This window comes from Zingiber officinale, chromosome 8B (assembly GCF_018446385.1).
Source record: "Zingiber officinale cultivar Zhangliang chromosome 8B, Zo_v1.1, whole genome shotgun sequence".
Classification (NCBI taxonomy): Eukaryota; Viridiplantae; Streptophyta; class Magnoliopsida; order Zingiberales; family Zingiberaceae; genus Zingiber; species Zingiber officinale.
In genome coordinates, this window is record NC_056001.1 from 7,786,692 (window position 1) to 7,801,941 (window position 15,250).

General features: G+C 45.6%; 2 protein-coding genes across 3 annotated transcripts; one reads left to right on the forward strand and one right to left on the reverse strand.

Annotated features, from left to right (window-relative positions):
* Nucleotides 1–461: 461 nt before the first annotated feature.
* Nucleotides 462–13,681, forward strand: LOC122014679. Of its 2 annotated transcripts, none has more exons than XM_042571035.1 (8): nucleotides 462–928; nucleotides 1,330–1,417; nucleotides 1,512–1,597; nucleotides 11,323–11,401; nucleotides 11,486–11,545; nucleotides 11,689–11,810; nucleotides 11,901–11,972; nucleotides 13,090–13,364. In XM_042571035.1, the coding sequence occupies exons 1-8, from the start codon at nucleotides 540–542 to the stop codon at nucleotides 13,196–13,198; spliced, it is 1,005 nt and encodes a 334-aa protein (XP_042426969.1). In that variant the 5' UTR covers nucleotides 462–539; the 3' UTR covers nucleotides 13,199–13,364. The 2 variants fall into 2 exon arrangements, with proteins under 2 accessions (XP_042426969.1, XP_042426970.1); XM_042571036.1 differs by lacking the exon at nucleotides 13,090–13,364 and adding an exon at nucleotides 13,379–13,681 and having other exon boundaries at nucleotides 463–928.
* Nucleotides 13,682–13,765: 84 nt separating this feature from the next.
* LOC122014680 (stem-specific protein TSJT1-like) lies at nucleotides 13,766–15,095 on the reverse strand. Its single transcript, XM_042571037.1, has 4 exons — nucleotides 14,805–15,095; nucleotides 14,373–14,616; nucleotides 14,162–14,282; nucleotides 13,766–14,064 (listed from the first exon to the last, which is right to left on the reverse strand). The coding sequence occupies exons 1-4, from the start codon at nucleotides 15,029–15,031 to the stop codon at nucleotides 13,871–13,873; spliced, it is 786 nt and encodes a 261-aa protein (XP_042426971.1). The 5' UTR covers nucleotides 15,032–15,095; the 3' UTR covers nucleotides 13,766–13,870.
* Between the last annotated feature and the right edge of the window lie 155 nt (nucleotides 15,096–15,250).

Sequence of the window (15,250 nt, forward strand, 5' to 3'; positions counted from 1 at the left end):
ATTGGTCACTGGTCAAATCGTGGGCCATTTAGGGTTCAAAATGGAAAGGCCCACTAACTATTTCTTTATACAAAACGTAGCTTTAAGTTAATTGCCCTTTGACCCTTTCGGTTGCGTATTGCTCTCTCTTTTGACTTTTGTTCGATCGATAATAAAAAATAACAATAAACTAATTAATATCAAAGAATAAATTTAAAAGCATTTATAATATATCTTATGTGGAGAGAAAAATTCTGTAAAAATTATTTGTCGCCACCGTAATAACCTTTCAAGTCGCTTCCAATCTTTTACTTATTTAATGTAAGTCAATGGGGAATGGTAGATTTTTTTTGACTTAGATTCTCTTTGGATAAGTTTAAAAAATATTCCTTTTTGTGTAAAATGGTTAAAATGGAAATTATAAGTGCTCAAAAAGAAATTTACTTTCAAAATTGTCCTCATCCGGGACGATGACCATAACGTAAAGCCGCAGGGGCTCTAAAAGGTAGAAGGGTTCGCGGTAAACTTACCGTTGACGGCAGCGGAGTCGACTCTGAAGAATGTTCGCGCTCCATTGCAGCTTGGTTTCTCTCGCTCCAGTCTTCTCTCCTTCCTTTTCGTTTGGTTCCTCCCTATCCCCAGCGTCCTCTCTACTTGCTCCTCCTCTTCTTACCAAGAATAGTTTTCGGTTGGGTAATCCTTGCGATGCATCATCGTACTCGGACCAGAATCGAAATGGAAGCCGTATAAGGAACCCTAGCCTCGCTTCTACTGCTAGAGAAGGATTAGATTCCATTGCAGGTGATGGTGAAGTTGAAGGGGATGCGCGATGTCCTGGGACGGCGAAGGGGTCGGGGACGACGGCCCGAGGGAGGCGGCTTCTTAAAGTGAGGGAGGAGAAGCGGAGGAGGGAGTACGACCGCTTGCATAACTACCCGACCTGGGCTAAGTATGTAACTATTCATTTTTCCTTTTCGTGCGGAGCTTTGGATATTCATGATAAAGAGAATGTTTTGGCATCCTGTGTATTTAATTTCGGAAAAAGTGTTGATTTATTTGACTATAAGTACAAATGATCTTGTTTTGTCTTTTTAAAAATTGAAATATTTCTATGCACAAAGGTTGTTCGACATAATGCTTGATTATTTTCTATCGCGCACACATTAGAGATGAGGTGATATATGCTCAGCAGTGTGAGCATTTTAACACGGAAAATTACTTCTTTTTGCATAATTGTAAGATGCTGCCTTGTCCTTAATCTGAACATCCCTCATTGTAATCTTGTCATTTTCCTTAATAGTTCTGCTAAGGGAGTTGAACTCTACATTAGTTAATGTTTTTATCTTTAAGGATATTAGAGAACGCCTGCAGAGATGATGCTGAACTCCGTGCAGTTCTTGGGGATAGCATAGGGAACCCAGAACTTATGAGAAAAAGGGTTTGTTATCTACAGTTTATATTGACGTTATATGATTATGTAATAGAAGATTAATGTTGATGTGCCTGATAAGTTTTAACTAAATACTTAACAGGTTGAAGAAAGGATTCGGAAGAAAGGTGGAGACTTTCGCAAGTCAAAAACAGGATCTGTCCTTGCTTTTAAAGTTAGCTTTAGAGAGTGAGACATGATTTCTTTCTTTTTCTCATTTTATGTTGTCCTTTCTTTTTTCTTGCTATTATGAATTTGCTCGCCAGATAACTAGTTGATACAAGTAGAATTTTAGGCATTGGTTCACTTGGATAGATAACTTGTTCTGGAAGGGGAGGGGAAGGGAAGGAACACAGAAATATACATAAGCGCTTCACAACTTGTGCAATTTTTGTCCCTCTCAGAATTTCACTTCGCTTCCTAGTCTTTCAATCAAGTAAATCAAGCCTTAATGAAAGGAAATGTGTCTCTTGGGGGTGAAGTAAAAGCCTTACTGAAAGGGAAAATGTCTTTTTGGAGTGAAGTAAAAGCCTTGCTGAAAGTTAATGGGTATGCTGCTTGATGATTTTCACATAAATTAAGTTCTTATTTGATCCTGTCCCAGCTAAGATGGCAAGCTAGGGATGTGGCTGTACGATTGACGCGGTGAAGACTCCACGTAGCTTTGCAAGACAACAAACGTCAGTGCCGGGCCGGAAAGAGGTTCCCGGTGTTGACCCTCCGACGCTCAAGTCAATATCCGATTATCTCAAAAAATGGGATCAGTAAATGTAGAAGACGAAGTTGCGCATACCTTTCCCTAGCTAAAAACCCCCATTTATAGTGTCAACATGGTGCTTGTGCACGCATCTCAAGGCATAGACACATCTTCCTAGGTGTCTTAGGAAGAGATATGTCAAAAAGTGTCCTTAGCACTATTCCTTAAACAGTCATGCAATCCTCTGACTTAATAGCCTAGAAGCTTCTAAAGTACTATTTACCTACTGGAATGTCCAACTGTCAACAACACAAACTCTGAAAAGGATATGATAAGATATTTGGTGGGATCTTGCTCAGTTGACCGACGCTCGCTCGACCGGGCTTATCCCGCTTGGCAATGTCATTAGGCTTGCTAGCTCGTCCCTTTCAGAGCTTCCCAACTGTCCTCAATTATCTTTGTTCGACCGAGCGTGGTGCCCGGTCGGCGAGACTAATGACTGCTTATCTTTCTTTGTGGTCGAAGGGCAATTTACCCGGCCAGGACAAACTCGGCTTGCTTGTCTCTCAAGCTGCTATCATCCACTCGGCAGTACTGGTCCGCTCGGTAGTACTCGATTCGTTCGACCGTAGCTAGTTTGCTCGGCGGACTTAGATACCCCGCTTAACTATATCTTCCACGTCAGTCGGTCTTTCCTACTTTGACTCATCTTTGGTGGGACCCTATATCCTTATCGGATCACAAGTTTCCCCTTTGAGTCTAGTCAAAGGAGGCTGCAAGTCCGACTGACTGGACTATTAGTATGCTCGTGAGCCTCTATACCCGATCAGGTGTCCTGCAACTCAGGGTCGCCTATAGACTTTGCCGATGTCTTCACAGGGTTTTTTAGCCTTCGTTCGGCTATTGCTGACGAAGATGTCCGGTTTTAAAGCCATCGTTTGGCTACTGAAGCAAAGACATTTGGTTTTATAGTCGTCGTTCGACTGTTGAAGCGAAGACATTCGGTTTAATAGTCGTCGTTCAGCTGTTGAAGCGAGGACATTCGGTTTTATAGCTGTCGTTTGGCTGCTAAAGCGAAGACATTCGATTTCATAGCCATCATTTGGCTGCTGAAGCGAAGACACAGCCAATTTTATGATTCTCCATTGAGCTATGCTCTCGACAGTAGTGGTTTTTAATTGCCGCTGATGTCATCTTAATTTCTCGAAAACCACTCAAATCTTTATTCCATCGCTCAGCCATGCCTTGCAATCATGCTCTCAGTTTTACTATTAGTGCTTCCGTTAGAAGAATGCCATGTGGCGTGCCCGTATGCTGTCGTAGACATGATGTGACAGGCGATGGTTGGGAATGATGTGATTGTTGCCTTTTTTTAAATCAACGACCGCTCTCCATGTTTTTAAGCAACCGATTCTTTCTATTCCCTGCACCGTCTTCCTCGCGCTCATCGTCGTCTCCTCCTCTGCTGTCGATTTCTTCTGTAGTATGCTTCTCTCCCTTTCTTTCTTCGAATCTTTTGATCTTTTTCCTCCTCTGTTCTTCATGGCTGAGTCTCCTTGTCCTCCCCTGCCCCGTACCCGGGCTCTAGTATACCTCCACAACCTCCAAATTCAACGGCAACCAAATCGACCAAATAAAGCTTACCTATCATTTCCCCGCTGATTTCCCGTTCCCCACCGATTCTTTTTTGCTGCCCAAATCATGTTGAAGGCACGGCTGAGCAGCAAAAGCAGACCGGGCGATACAAAGATTAATGTCAAGGGTGTCATCGAGCTAGAAAGTTGTGGTTTACTGTCGGTCAAACATTCCTACGATCGGACCGGTGAAGTAGTGGGAAGCCACGTGGCGACTAGCAAGGCAGGAGGAAGACAGACGGTGGCTAACGATACAGCGGTCGTCACAGGTGAACTCCCCCCCCCCCCCCACCAAAGAAACCATTCATGGCGCCAATCGCGGTGCCTTCAGAGTCGGCCACCTCGGGTGAACCATTAATCCAACGGCGCAAGAGGCATCGCGGGGAAACTTCCTCCCATTCGGCTACCTCCGCCCAGCAAACCCCTTCACTTATCGCCCTGTACTCGAACTCCGAGCAGGGCGAGACCTCATCTTCTGCCATCCCGGAGAGGGAGACTATCGTTCCCACTCTACCATCGTCTGATCGGACACCCTCGCTTTCTGCGTTGCCGGTCGGGACCATATGCGCACAGCCAGTTGCGAACATACCACCTCAGCTGTCCATGACGGCCTCCCAGGTGTCTACCATCCGCTCCTCCCCAATATCCAAGTCAAAGGGTCCGCCACTTCCAAGCCGTCGGATCTGAGCGGCCACAGGCACATAACGGCTATCATCCATCTATCGATCAACGAGTGATGTCACCCAGATGATGCCGAGCTGCGCTCCCCTAGCACCAAATTAAGATTCAAGGACTGCTAGCCCAAGTCTGGGCCGATGCAAGGGCTCGTGCGGTGACTATTCCAGTTGGGGAGCTCGCGGACGGCTTCACCCACTGGGGTATATATATATACACACACACACACACTAACTGTTACTTTTGTTTTCTCGATCGGCGCTTATTAACTTGTTCTTACTGCAGTACTGGGTGGAAAGTCTGGCAATGTGCCAGAGGTTGGCATTCTTAGAGCACGAGCTGCAGCAACTACGTGCTTCGGCCGGGCAATCAAAAGTCTCCTAGGCCCTTATCGATCAATTGAATGCGGAGGTGGCCCGACTGAAAGAAGATTTAGATCGGAGTTCCGAGCAACTGCTAGGCTCCAAACGGGTGCTCAGTGTTGAGAAGAATAAAAGTCACGAGCAAGCCCTCCAACTCGACCGGCTTACTAAGCAGGCTCATTCTTTTGAGTCGAAGATAAACTCTGCCAATGCCAGAAAACTCAGTCATCGAAGACCTGGACATTAAAAACAAGGAGACTCAGGTTCTAGCTCAGAATCTCAAGGAGGCAGAAGCTGCTCTAGAGGCCGAACGAGCGAGTCGAGCCCCAGAGCAAGCGACGACCCAGCTCCAGCTCAACACAAAAGATGTCGAGTTGACTTCATTAAAGGTTGTGTTGGAGGCATCCCGAACGACTTTTGATAAGTACCAGGAGGAGGAACCCAGTGTGTTGGAGGTTTTCAAGGTGAATTATCTCCGCTCTGACCCATTCAATGATAAGCTCACCGATCAAGCTTTTCGCCTCTTTAACTGCGGCATCGATGGGTTCCTCCAGCAGTTGAAGGACGGCGGCTATCTCTCCTCAAAGTTGACCAACAAAATTATAAACAAGGAGAAGTTCACCGAGTAGCCCGCGGACGACGTCCTCGACTACCTCGACTAGCACTCTCTTCATATTTCTACGTAGCTTTTTGTACTCCTCTCTGACACCTTGTAAAAATTTTCAAGTGTCAATGAATGTGCACCTGTTCGATGGTTTCAAGCTTTTGCTTTAGTGTTTTATTAAATATTCTAAGTGCCCTTCGGTGCGTCCCCGCTCGGCGTTGTTTCCCGTTCTATAATCTTATAACCCTTGTTAAAATCTCGTAAGTGTGAATCCTTGCGTTCCCACTCTTCTAAGTAATTATTTGCTAAGGCATTCGATTGATCTTCTTAGCATAGGCCGAACGGCTTCTTTGCCTATAAGTCGCCCACTCGAGTCCAGTGTTTTCAGGCGCGAGAGCAACACTTGCTTATAACTCGCCCGATCGAGTAGAGAGTCTTTGACACGCCCGGTCCGAACCCCGTAGCAATTATCTTCCGTCGCGAGAGCAAAGCTCGCTTATAACTCGCCCAATCGGGTTGAGAGTCTTTGACGCGTCCGGTCTGAACCTCGTGGACATTATCTTCAATTGCGAGAGCAAAGCTCACTTATAACTCGCCCGATCAGGTCGAGAATCTTTGACGCGTCCGGTCTAAACCCCGTGGCAATTATCTTCCGTCGCAAGAGCAAAGCTCACTTATAACTCGTCAGTCTGAACCCCATGGCCATTATCTTCAGTCACGAGAACAAAGCTCGCTTATAACTCGCCCGGTCAAGTCGAAAGTCTTTAACGCACCCGGTTTGAACACGGTGGAAATTATCTTTCGTCGCGATCGCAAAGTTCGCTTATAACTCGCCCAGTAGGGTCGAGAGTCTTTGATGCAATTATCTTCAGTCGCGAGAGCAACGCTCGCTTATAACTCGCCCGATTGGGTCGAAGTCTTTGACACTCACAGTCTGAACCCCATGGCCATTATCTTCAATCGCAAGAGTAAAGCTCGCTTATAACTTGCCCAATGGGGTCGAGAGTCTTTGACGCGCCCGGTCTAAACCCCGTGGCAATTATCTTCAGTCGCAAGAGCAATGCTCGTTTATAACTCGTATAATCGGGTCGAGAATCTTTAACGTGTCCGATCTGAATCCCGTGACAATTATCTTCAGTCGCAAGAGCAACACTCGCTTATAACTCGCTTGATCGGATCGAGAGTTTGACGCGCCCAGTCTGAACCTCGTGGCAATTAGAGAGCAACGCTCGCTTATAACTCGCCCGATCGGGTCGAGATTTTTTGACGCGCCCGGTCTGAATCCCGTGGCAATTATCTTCAGTCGCGAGAGCAACGCTCGCTTATAACTTGCCCGATCTGATCGAGAGTTTGGGCCACTTAGAATGTTTTCATTCAAAATTTCCTACATCCATAGAATGAACAACATTACATGTTACATCCTTCTAGTTACAAACTTACTACCCAGCCCGATAGGGCTAAAGATGATTCGCATGGCTGGTCGAGCTTCATTTCGTTCTCATCTTGTAGATAATATGATCCCGAGCTGAGCTTCTGAATCGCCTTATAGGGCCCTCCCCATAGGGCTTCCAACTTGCCGACGTCGCCGACCGGCTTGACTCTTTTACGGACAAAGTCGCCAACCTGGAATGACCTCGGCCTCACTCGTCTGATATAATTTTGCTTCATGCTTTATCTGTACGTCATCATCCAAACGGTAGCTTTGCCTATGATTTTTTCAATTAAATCTAACTCCATTAGTCGTCTCTCGTTGTTATCCTCGTCATAGAGCTGCACCCGATCGGACTCCACTCCCATCTCGACCGGCACTACAGCTTCCCCCCATCCTAAGTGGAATGGGGTAATATCGGTCACCGAAAGGGGTACTGTTGATCGCCTCTTGGGGCATGGTACAGTAGACGCACAATATGCTCAACAATTCATCCGCCCAACTCCCCCTGGCATGGTTAAGCCAGGTCTGAGTCCTCGGAGGATTTCTCTGTTGGTGACCTCCACCTGGCTATTGCTTTTGGGGTAAGCTACTGAAGTGAAGGTTTGCGTAATACTGTAGCTAGCGCACCACTCTCTGAGTTTTATTCCTTGAAACTGTCTTCCATTATCGAAGATTAGCCTATGAGGGACGCCGAATTGACAAATGATATTTTGTCACAGAAATTTTATGACCATCTGCTTGATTATTTTGGCTAGTTACTCGGTCTCTACCCATTTAGAGAAGTAATCCACCGCTACTAGGAGAAACTTCCTTTGTCTGATCGCCATCGGGAAGGACCCTATAATGTCCATGCCCTATTGGTCGAACGGGCATGACACCACGACCTATGCGGTATGTTCTGATATTTTTAGCAAGAGATGCAGGTCGCCACTGTCCGTGAAATATCTCGCCATTAGGATTTTTCTTACCAACGACTGTCCGTCGGGTGACTTCCGTAGAAGCCTTGGTGAACTTCTTGCAGAATGTATTGAACGTCATCCGATCCGACGCACTTGGACAGGGGTCTTGTGTAAGCTCTCTTGTACAGATGGTCTCCAATCAATGTCAACCTGATCTCCAATCAATGTAAACCATCGGACCCTCTTTTTTAGTAGCCGAGCCTGCTCCCGGTCGGCCAGCTTGTTCCCTGATCAAAGGTACTCAATTAGAGGCGTCCTCCAGTTGTCGGCAGCTCCCACAGTTGGCCTATCGATGTGGGCCACCAACATCACCTGCTCGATTGGCTTATCCAACACCACCGGAGTCGAGAAACTTGCTAACTTTGCCAGTTTGTCCATGTATTGGTTCTCCGCTCGAGGGATCTTTTGAATATTGACTTCTTGAATCCAACCTTCAATTTCTCGAATGCTTCCGCATATAGCCTTAGCCTGACATTATTTATTTCAAAAGTCCCTTAGAGCTGTTGCACCGCCAATTAAGAGTCGAAGTGGAGCAACACCCGCGTAGCTCCCACATGCCTTGCTGTTGCAGATCGGTTATTAATGCTTCGTACTTTGCCTCGTTGTTCGTGGCTTTGTAGTCTAGCCGAACGGACAATTGCATTCGATCTTCACGTGGTGATCTTCGTGCTACGCCGCGAGATGCCCGAGAGCTCGTGTGTTGTTCATGTCAACACATCATGATTTTGCCTTAGACAGACAACTAGCTCCTTCTTCTTTTAGGCAGCTAGGTCAGCGGCTATGAAAGTGGTAGCCTCCAGTCGGACTGGATGAATTTGGACTTCTTCCTTCTCGTCATACATCAGTGCGGGAGGTTCTTCCATGATTGCATTTACCCTAAGCCGCTAGGCCTTCCAAGTAGCTTTCAACTCGGTCTTGACCATCTCAACGTAGCATCCCCGAGTGGCCAGTTGGTCACCCTTCACTTCTCCGACCGAGTTCTCGACAGGAAACTTGATCTTCTGGCAAAAGGTGGAGACGACCGCTCGAAATTCATTCAACGCTGGTCGGCCCAGTATGACGTTATAGGCGGACAGAGTGTCCACCACGATGAAATTCGTCGTCCTTGTTCTCTTAAGCGGCTCTTCTCCGAGAGATATGGTCAGCCGAGCCTAGCCGATCGACAATATTTCGTTGCCAGTGAACCCGTATAAGGGAGTCGTCATGGGCTGCAACTCGCTCCGGTCAATTTACAGCTGATCGAACGCTTTCTTAAAGATGATGTTCACTAAACTACTTGTATCTACGAAAGTACGGTGAATATTGTAGTTAGCGATTACCACTTGGATTATCAGGACGTCGTCGTGAGGGACCTCCATTCCCTCTAAGTCTCGAGGACCAAAATTGATCTTCGACCCTGCTGTTGCTGCTTTGCTGCACCCGACGGTGTGGATTTCCAGGCGTCGGTCGTGCGCCTTCCGGGCTCAATTAGAATCGTCGTCGATCAAGCCCTTGCGATCATTCCTATGTCGTCCCGAGCGGCATTGTGGCGGTTCTCCTCTTCCCGAGCTGAGGTTCACGGCCGCTCAGTTGATGTTCTCCGGCTCTGCGTCGACTGTGGATGTTCTTCGACTGAAGGCCTTCTCTTTTCCTGTCGTCCTCCGGATCGCCTGTGATGGTGATGGTCAGGAGACGGGGATCTGCAATGCGATCTTGGCAAGGCCACTCGTTAGGCGTTCGGCTTGAGACTGTAACAATCTCTGGTGTTTTGTGTCGCCATCCGATGAATCAAGCAAAAGAGTGGCGTTCATGGTCATCTTTCATTGTACCTTCCCCGTTCGGCTTCCACATGCTGGACCACGTGTGTACGGGGTTCTTATTGCGATGCTCCTGCTCGGGACCCTTTTGGTGGTGGGTTTGAATGGGTCGTTCAGCGTTTCGGTACGGCTGCTGGCTTGGAGATCAGTTCCCTCCTCCGAGCTGCTTGGGAATCCTCCACATTGATGTACTCGGTAGCACGACTGAGCATATAACCGAAGTCCTTAGAAGGCCTCCGGATGAGCGAGCGGAAAACTCGCCCTCCAACAGCCCTTGTGAGAATGCACTCACAAGGATCTCCAGCGTGGCCGAAGGGACTTCCATAGCTAGTTGGTTAAATCTCGTGATGTAAGCCCGTAGTGCCTCTTTGGGCCCCTGCTTGACCGCGAACAGATTGACAATCGTCTTCTGATGGCGGCGGTTGCTCGCGAAGTGTTGCAGGAACGCCGCTCGGAAGTCTTTAAAACTACACAGAGTCGATCGACAATCGCCTGAACTACCTCTGAGCCCATCCGGAGAGTGTAGTGAGAAACCCTCGGCATTTGACTCCATCAGAGTACTGATGTAGCGTGGCCATATTGTCAAATTTGATGAGGTGATCCTCGGGGTTGGTTGCCCCCGTGTATTCTCTGATAGTTAGCAGCGCGTAGTGTCACAGTAGTCGGTCGTCCAAGATCTCCTAAGAGAATTGTCTATTTATCCGTTCTGGGGAGTCATCAAGCCTTGGGGCTTTACCCTTGCGCTCGTCCCGAGCGAGCACGAGCGAGCACTCCCTCTAATGAGGATCCTTGGGCCCTATCCGCTTGGCTTTGTACCTCTGAAGGGGTGCAAAACAACGCCTGATGATAGGGGATTGACGCATCTGGTGCGTCTTTGAATGTGTAGATTGGCTTGTTGTTCGACCGACGAGCGGCGGCATTTCTCGCTCGGTCTCTATATTCGGCTTGTTGGCCTATCGTTGATGTCGCAGGTTCATTTACTTGGCGACCGGCTAATGCCCTGCTCCAATATTTTCACCACTCGCGCTTGCACCAGCATATTGAGCTCCTTTTGCATCAACGTCACCGTGATGAGTCGTCCAACATCCTCCATCTCAGAGCTTGGATTCAGGTAAGCTTCCGACGACGCCAAATATGATCTTGTCTAAAACTAGCTAAGATGGCAAGCAAGGGATGTGGTTATACGGTTGACTGACGAAGACTCCACGTAGCTCTGCAAGACAACAAACATCAGTGCCGGGACGGGAAGGGATTCCCGGCATTAGCCCTCCAATGCTCAAGTCAGTATCCGGTGATACGAAAGGATGTGCAACTCAAGCTTTATTTTATGTCTGGAACATCAACGCCATACGAAAGGATACTTTACTGGTTGCTGATAGAGATAAGTACTCACTAATTTAGGACCTGTATCGACTGAATCATTGCTCTTTAACTTGAGATTACCAGCAAAGAATTCCATAACCTGGTTGTCTAATCCTGGACACCTGTTACAACAACAATCTAATCAAAATATAAATTTGTATGTTCAGATTATCAGAAAGAGTTGGCTGTCAAGACACATCAAGGTCTAGAATGGATAATCAAATACTGAGAATATACCATACTATGCTAAAGTAAATTATCATTCCTATAATGATGCCTGATACTGTCTGTGTGGAATTCTGAACTACTGCTTCTTGATAATCATAGGTGGGTTCTGTTTCTTCTCGTGCTTTAATTTCTCTCTACTAAGTATTGTAGTCCTCTTCTATGCAGTTTTAATCCTTTAGATTCTTTTATATGGTTTGAACTGTATGGTGCACCTTCAGATCGTGATGTTGACCTTCTTGGTAGTGTAAGTCAATTGTCCTATTAGTTTTCATCTTGTAACTTTTTCATTCTTTTCTTATCGTTTTGTCATTACTTGTTTCTTACACAGGTTATTCAGTCATGGTATGTTATGGGACGTTTAGGAGCTTTCAACTCCTCTAATTTACAGGTTTGCTCAAACAAAACTCACAACCTTGTGCTATTTCATTATGTATTTTTGTTATGTTATTTTTCTTGTATCGCTTTTCTTTTTTTCCTTTAAATTGGTGTCTATCTTCGGGAGATTTTTTTAATCTCGTTTATCTACTTTAGTTGGCAAACTCATCCATGGATTACAATCCACTATATGATTCTGATAAAGCTGCTCAAGCAATGCCTTCATCCTTCCATGATATTGGCGATGTTGAATTCCAGGACAACTGGGGAAGGGTTTGGTAAATTATTGGGTCTAGTAATTTCATGGAAATATTATTACAAGAGTTGCACATTTTTCATCTGTTTTTGGTTAACTAATCCTACTGCAGGGTGGACCTTGGAACTGCTGATTTCCTTGCTGTTGATGTATTGCTTAATTGCCTTACTGTATTGAGCTCAGAGTAAGACTTTCTTTGAAATTACGTCTCTATCTTTTTTTCTACTTCAGCTCATTGCTTAATTTCAGAGATTCCCATTAATTATACTTTAAGCTCCGGACAAACCTTTTATTATTTGACTACTAACCTGATTTGATTATGAACTGGAGGAAGCAATTCTCATACTAATCAGTTTGCAAATATTTTCATAAAATGGATACCTTCACAGAAGAATGGCACCTAAAACACAGAAGATGCATGTTTTGAAATAAACAAAATTCACAAGCAAATATTCAAACAGCCAACAGATATAACTCAGTAACCCTTGCAAGGTTTTGACCATGTCTATTTCATGTTCTAAATTGGCTAATGGTATTCTTTTTCACTAGATGAGACCGTGATGTTTGGTCATCTAGTGTGTGACAGGCTGAAGCACAGGTTAATAAGGCTCCAACAGGCTAGAGCCTGATTTATTCAAATAACAAATTATTTATAAAAAAAGTTCAAAGGTAGTACAACTTTCATTTTTATCAAATATAACAAAACATTTAAGTTTCATATTAAAAATGGTCATTCGATCTCCGTTAAAATTATGATGTGACATTCACACAGTATGTTGTCGTGCATGCTTGTTTTCCTCAAGAAAAAAAAAGTCAGGCCCTGGGTGCCTCACTCGGCTAGTCCCACCGTCATTTGTAGAAATCGAGTAGGTCACCGCGTGGGAGGGTATCACGCATGCTTGTTTTAGATGTATATGTGGATACCATATATTTTTGTTATCATGCTATTCAGTCTCCATTTGAAAATGGATTTATCATCGAAATAGATTTTAGAAGTGATGAACGAATGTGGAAATTGATATCATCATCCAAAACAACAGTTTACGTATCATCATTTTAAAGAGACTGAATAAGGGATGCTAGATTTTAACATTGTGTTATATTAAATAAAAACGAACGGTTCTGTGTTGGATTGTCTAAAAATGTACAGTTTGCTATATTGAAAAAAAATAATTAATCAGTGGACGACCGGCCCAGCCAGTTTTGCTACATTGAGAAAAGCTTAAAGGTTGTACTAGATTGTTGTATTAACTCAGATATATTGACCCATTATTTGATTGCCATTTCATTATATATTTCAGAACAATTTATGATAAAGTATGCGGCAATCTCCCAATTCTGAATAAGCTGCTTGAATCCATAGTTGGCATGAAGCATGGGATCTTATATGACCATGGTGACACCCATTAGCCCCATATTTGACAAATTTTAGGGTGATAAGTCATACCCACTGGTGATTGTTATGATATTGAAGTTGTAAACTATCTTCTTCGAGATGCTGTGAACTTTGTAACCTATAGATGTTCAAGTCTGGGGTTCTATTGAAACAAGATGTTTTTAGAAATTTCATGTTCGCACTCTTCCACTCAGGTATTTGGGCATTCAGCAAGTGGTATTTGGTGGACGACGGATGGGTGACTGGGAAGAGGGCATGACTAGCACAGAGGACGGTTACAAAAGTTCCAAAATCTGAGATGGATTTAACGCTCTTACATTCTTAGTTTCACAGTTGGTTCATGTGAGAGCATGCTGAGATTCTTCTCGGATAAAGAAAGAAAGCCAATTATGTTGTTGAGATGTGTTATTTGCTCACTTGTTAGTTCTCAAGCTTTATTTAGCTCTTTGTTTAAGAAAGCAATTCAATGTGGAATAGATTTAAATTTTACATTTTCATTGTGAGTATTATTTGTGGGGTGCCCGATCTGAGAATTTCCAATTTAAATGGCAAGAGCAAGATTCCAGATATTTGCGGCGCTATTTTTGGTTAAAAAATTTTATTTATCAGCATTCCACGACACATCGCCTTCACTGTACATTATACAAACTAGATTAGGAAAGCAGCACTGAGTTTGCTGGTGTATTTCAGCAAGATCCTTCCCATGAAGTCCAGTCCGCGGCGCTTCCAACCCTAGGCATGGAGTTGATCCGGGAGTAAGTGTCCACCTTGAAGCTCGCCCCGCACATCACACCCTCGCTGTCCACCCTCGGCATCGCCTTCAGCTTGTTCAACGGATGCTCGAAGCTCCTCAACCCTCCCTCGCTGTGGAACATGCACCCTGAAACATGTCATCAAAAAACCAAGCCCATCGTTGAAGCTTTTCTGCAACGAGCAGCGTTTGATATAATAGGTTTCACAATTGATTGGAAGAGTACCAGTTGGAAATGGCGCATAGGATTTGCCGCAGCTCGCCTTGACGACGTCCAGGTCGTCACAGATCACCACGGATCCATCAGCTGCAACGCCCCAAAACAAAGGCACTCCTCCATCTGAGCTCTATTTTGCAATTAGACATGAAAGAGATGAGATCTCGAAGCCAAACTTCAATCTATTTCTAGGGCGATCATAGTGTTTGTGGAAATTTACCAGAGCGGCGAATACGGTGCCGGCCTTGTTGTCGTAGACGACGAAAGCGAAGGAGCCGCTGAGGTCCTTGACGACCTGATCCGCAGGGTAGGGCCCGCGGTCGCGCAGCGTGCGGTAGGCTTCGATCACCAGCAGCGCCTCATTGGTAGACTTGCTGCAGAGCCCGTACTGCCGGATGAGCGAGCTTAGGTTGTTTAGGCTCCCCACGAACATGCAGTAGACATCATCGAAGCTACAGAACAACCTGCAAGACCGCAAAGAACGCTATTAGGTACGCTGATCCCGCGAAAACGAGGCAAACCCGGTACTGCACTCAAGATGTTCGAGAAAATGTCCCAGAAAGATCTTTTTCGCCCTTTTTATGTTCTTGTTCGAATTCGATCGACCTCTTCGGCGGAAAGTTTAACTTACAAAACAATACACAAGTCATACCTTGGGTGCGAGGAGGTGCGAGGAGAGTGGACAGAAACGAAGGCGAGTGCGGCGCCAGCGGCGAAGGAAGCAGAGAAGGAGTGGCTGGAGTAGGCAGCGTGGAAGTCCTTTAGTATGTCATCTGGTTTCTTCGGCTGCCGGAGAATGGCGCCGGGGCTCGGCGGTATGGCCGGACTGTGGAGCTCCTCCGGCGCCTGGGCCACGGCATTCTGGAAGATCCCTAACATTTTTGCCTTCGCCAAGTAGAGTTCTAAAGAAACACGATGGACGAGTGGTAGCAAGTTTGAGATGGGTCGGTATTTATACCGGAGAGTGGTGAGGATGACGGCAACAGCGGATAGAGGTGGAACTGGGGAAGCAGGAAGATAAGGCACTTGCTTGTTTGAATTTGATTCCGCGATCTGCACGTCATTCGGTTCGATTACCCCCCATCTCAATCAAAAGAA

Coding starts and splice junctions, on each gene's coding strand:
- LOC122014679 (XM_042571035.1), top strand. CDS start 540: ATGTTCGCGCTCCATTGCAGCTTGGTTTCTCTCGCTCCAGTCTTCTCT. Junction 1,418..1,511: donor CAGAACTTATGAGAAAAAGG/GTTTGTTATCTA, acceptor AATACTTAACAG/GTTGAAGAAAGGATTCGGAA. Junction 1,598..11,322: donor TTTAAAGTTAGCTTTAGAGA/GTGAGACATGAT, acceptor TCTTCTATGCAG/TTTTAATCCTTTAGATTCTT.
- LOC122014680 (XM_042571037.1), bottom strand. CDS start 15,031: ATGTTAGGGATCTTCCAGAATGCCGTGGCCCAGGCGCCGGAGGAGCTC. Junction 14,617..14,804: donor CGCACCTCCTCGCACCCAAG/GTATGACTTGTG, acceptor GCGGTCTTGCAG/GTTGTTCTGTAGCTTCGATG. Junction 14,065..14,161: donor CTATGCGCCATTTCCAACTG/GTACTCTTCCAA, acceptor GACATGTTTCAG/GGTGCATGTTCCACAGCGAG.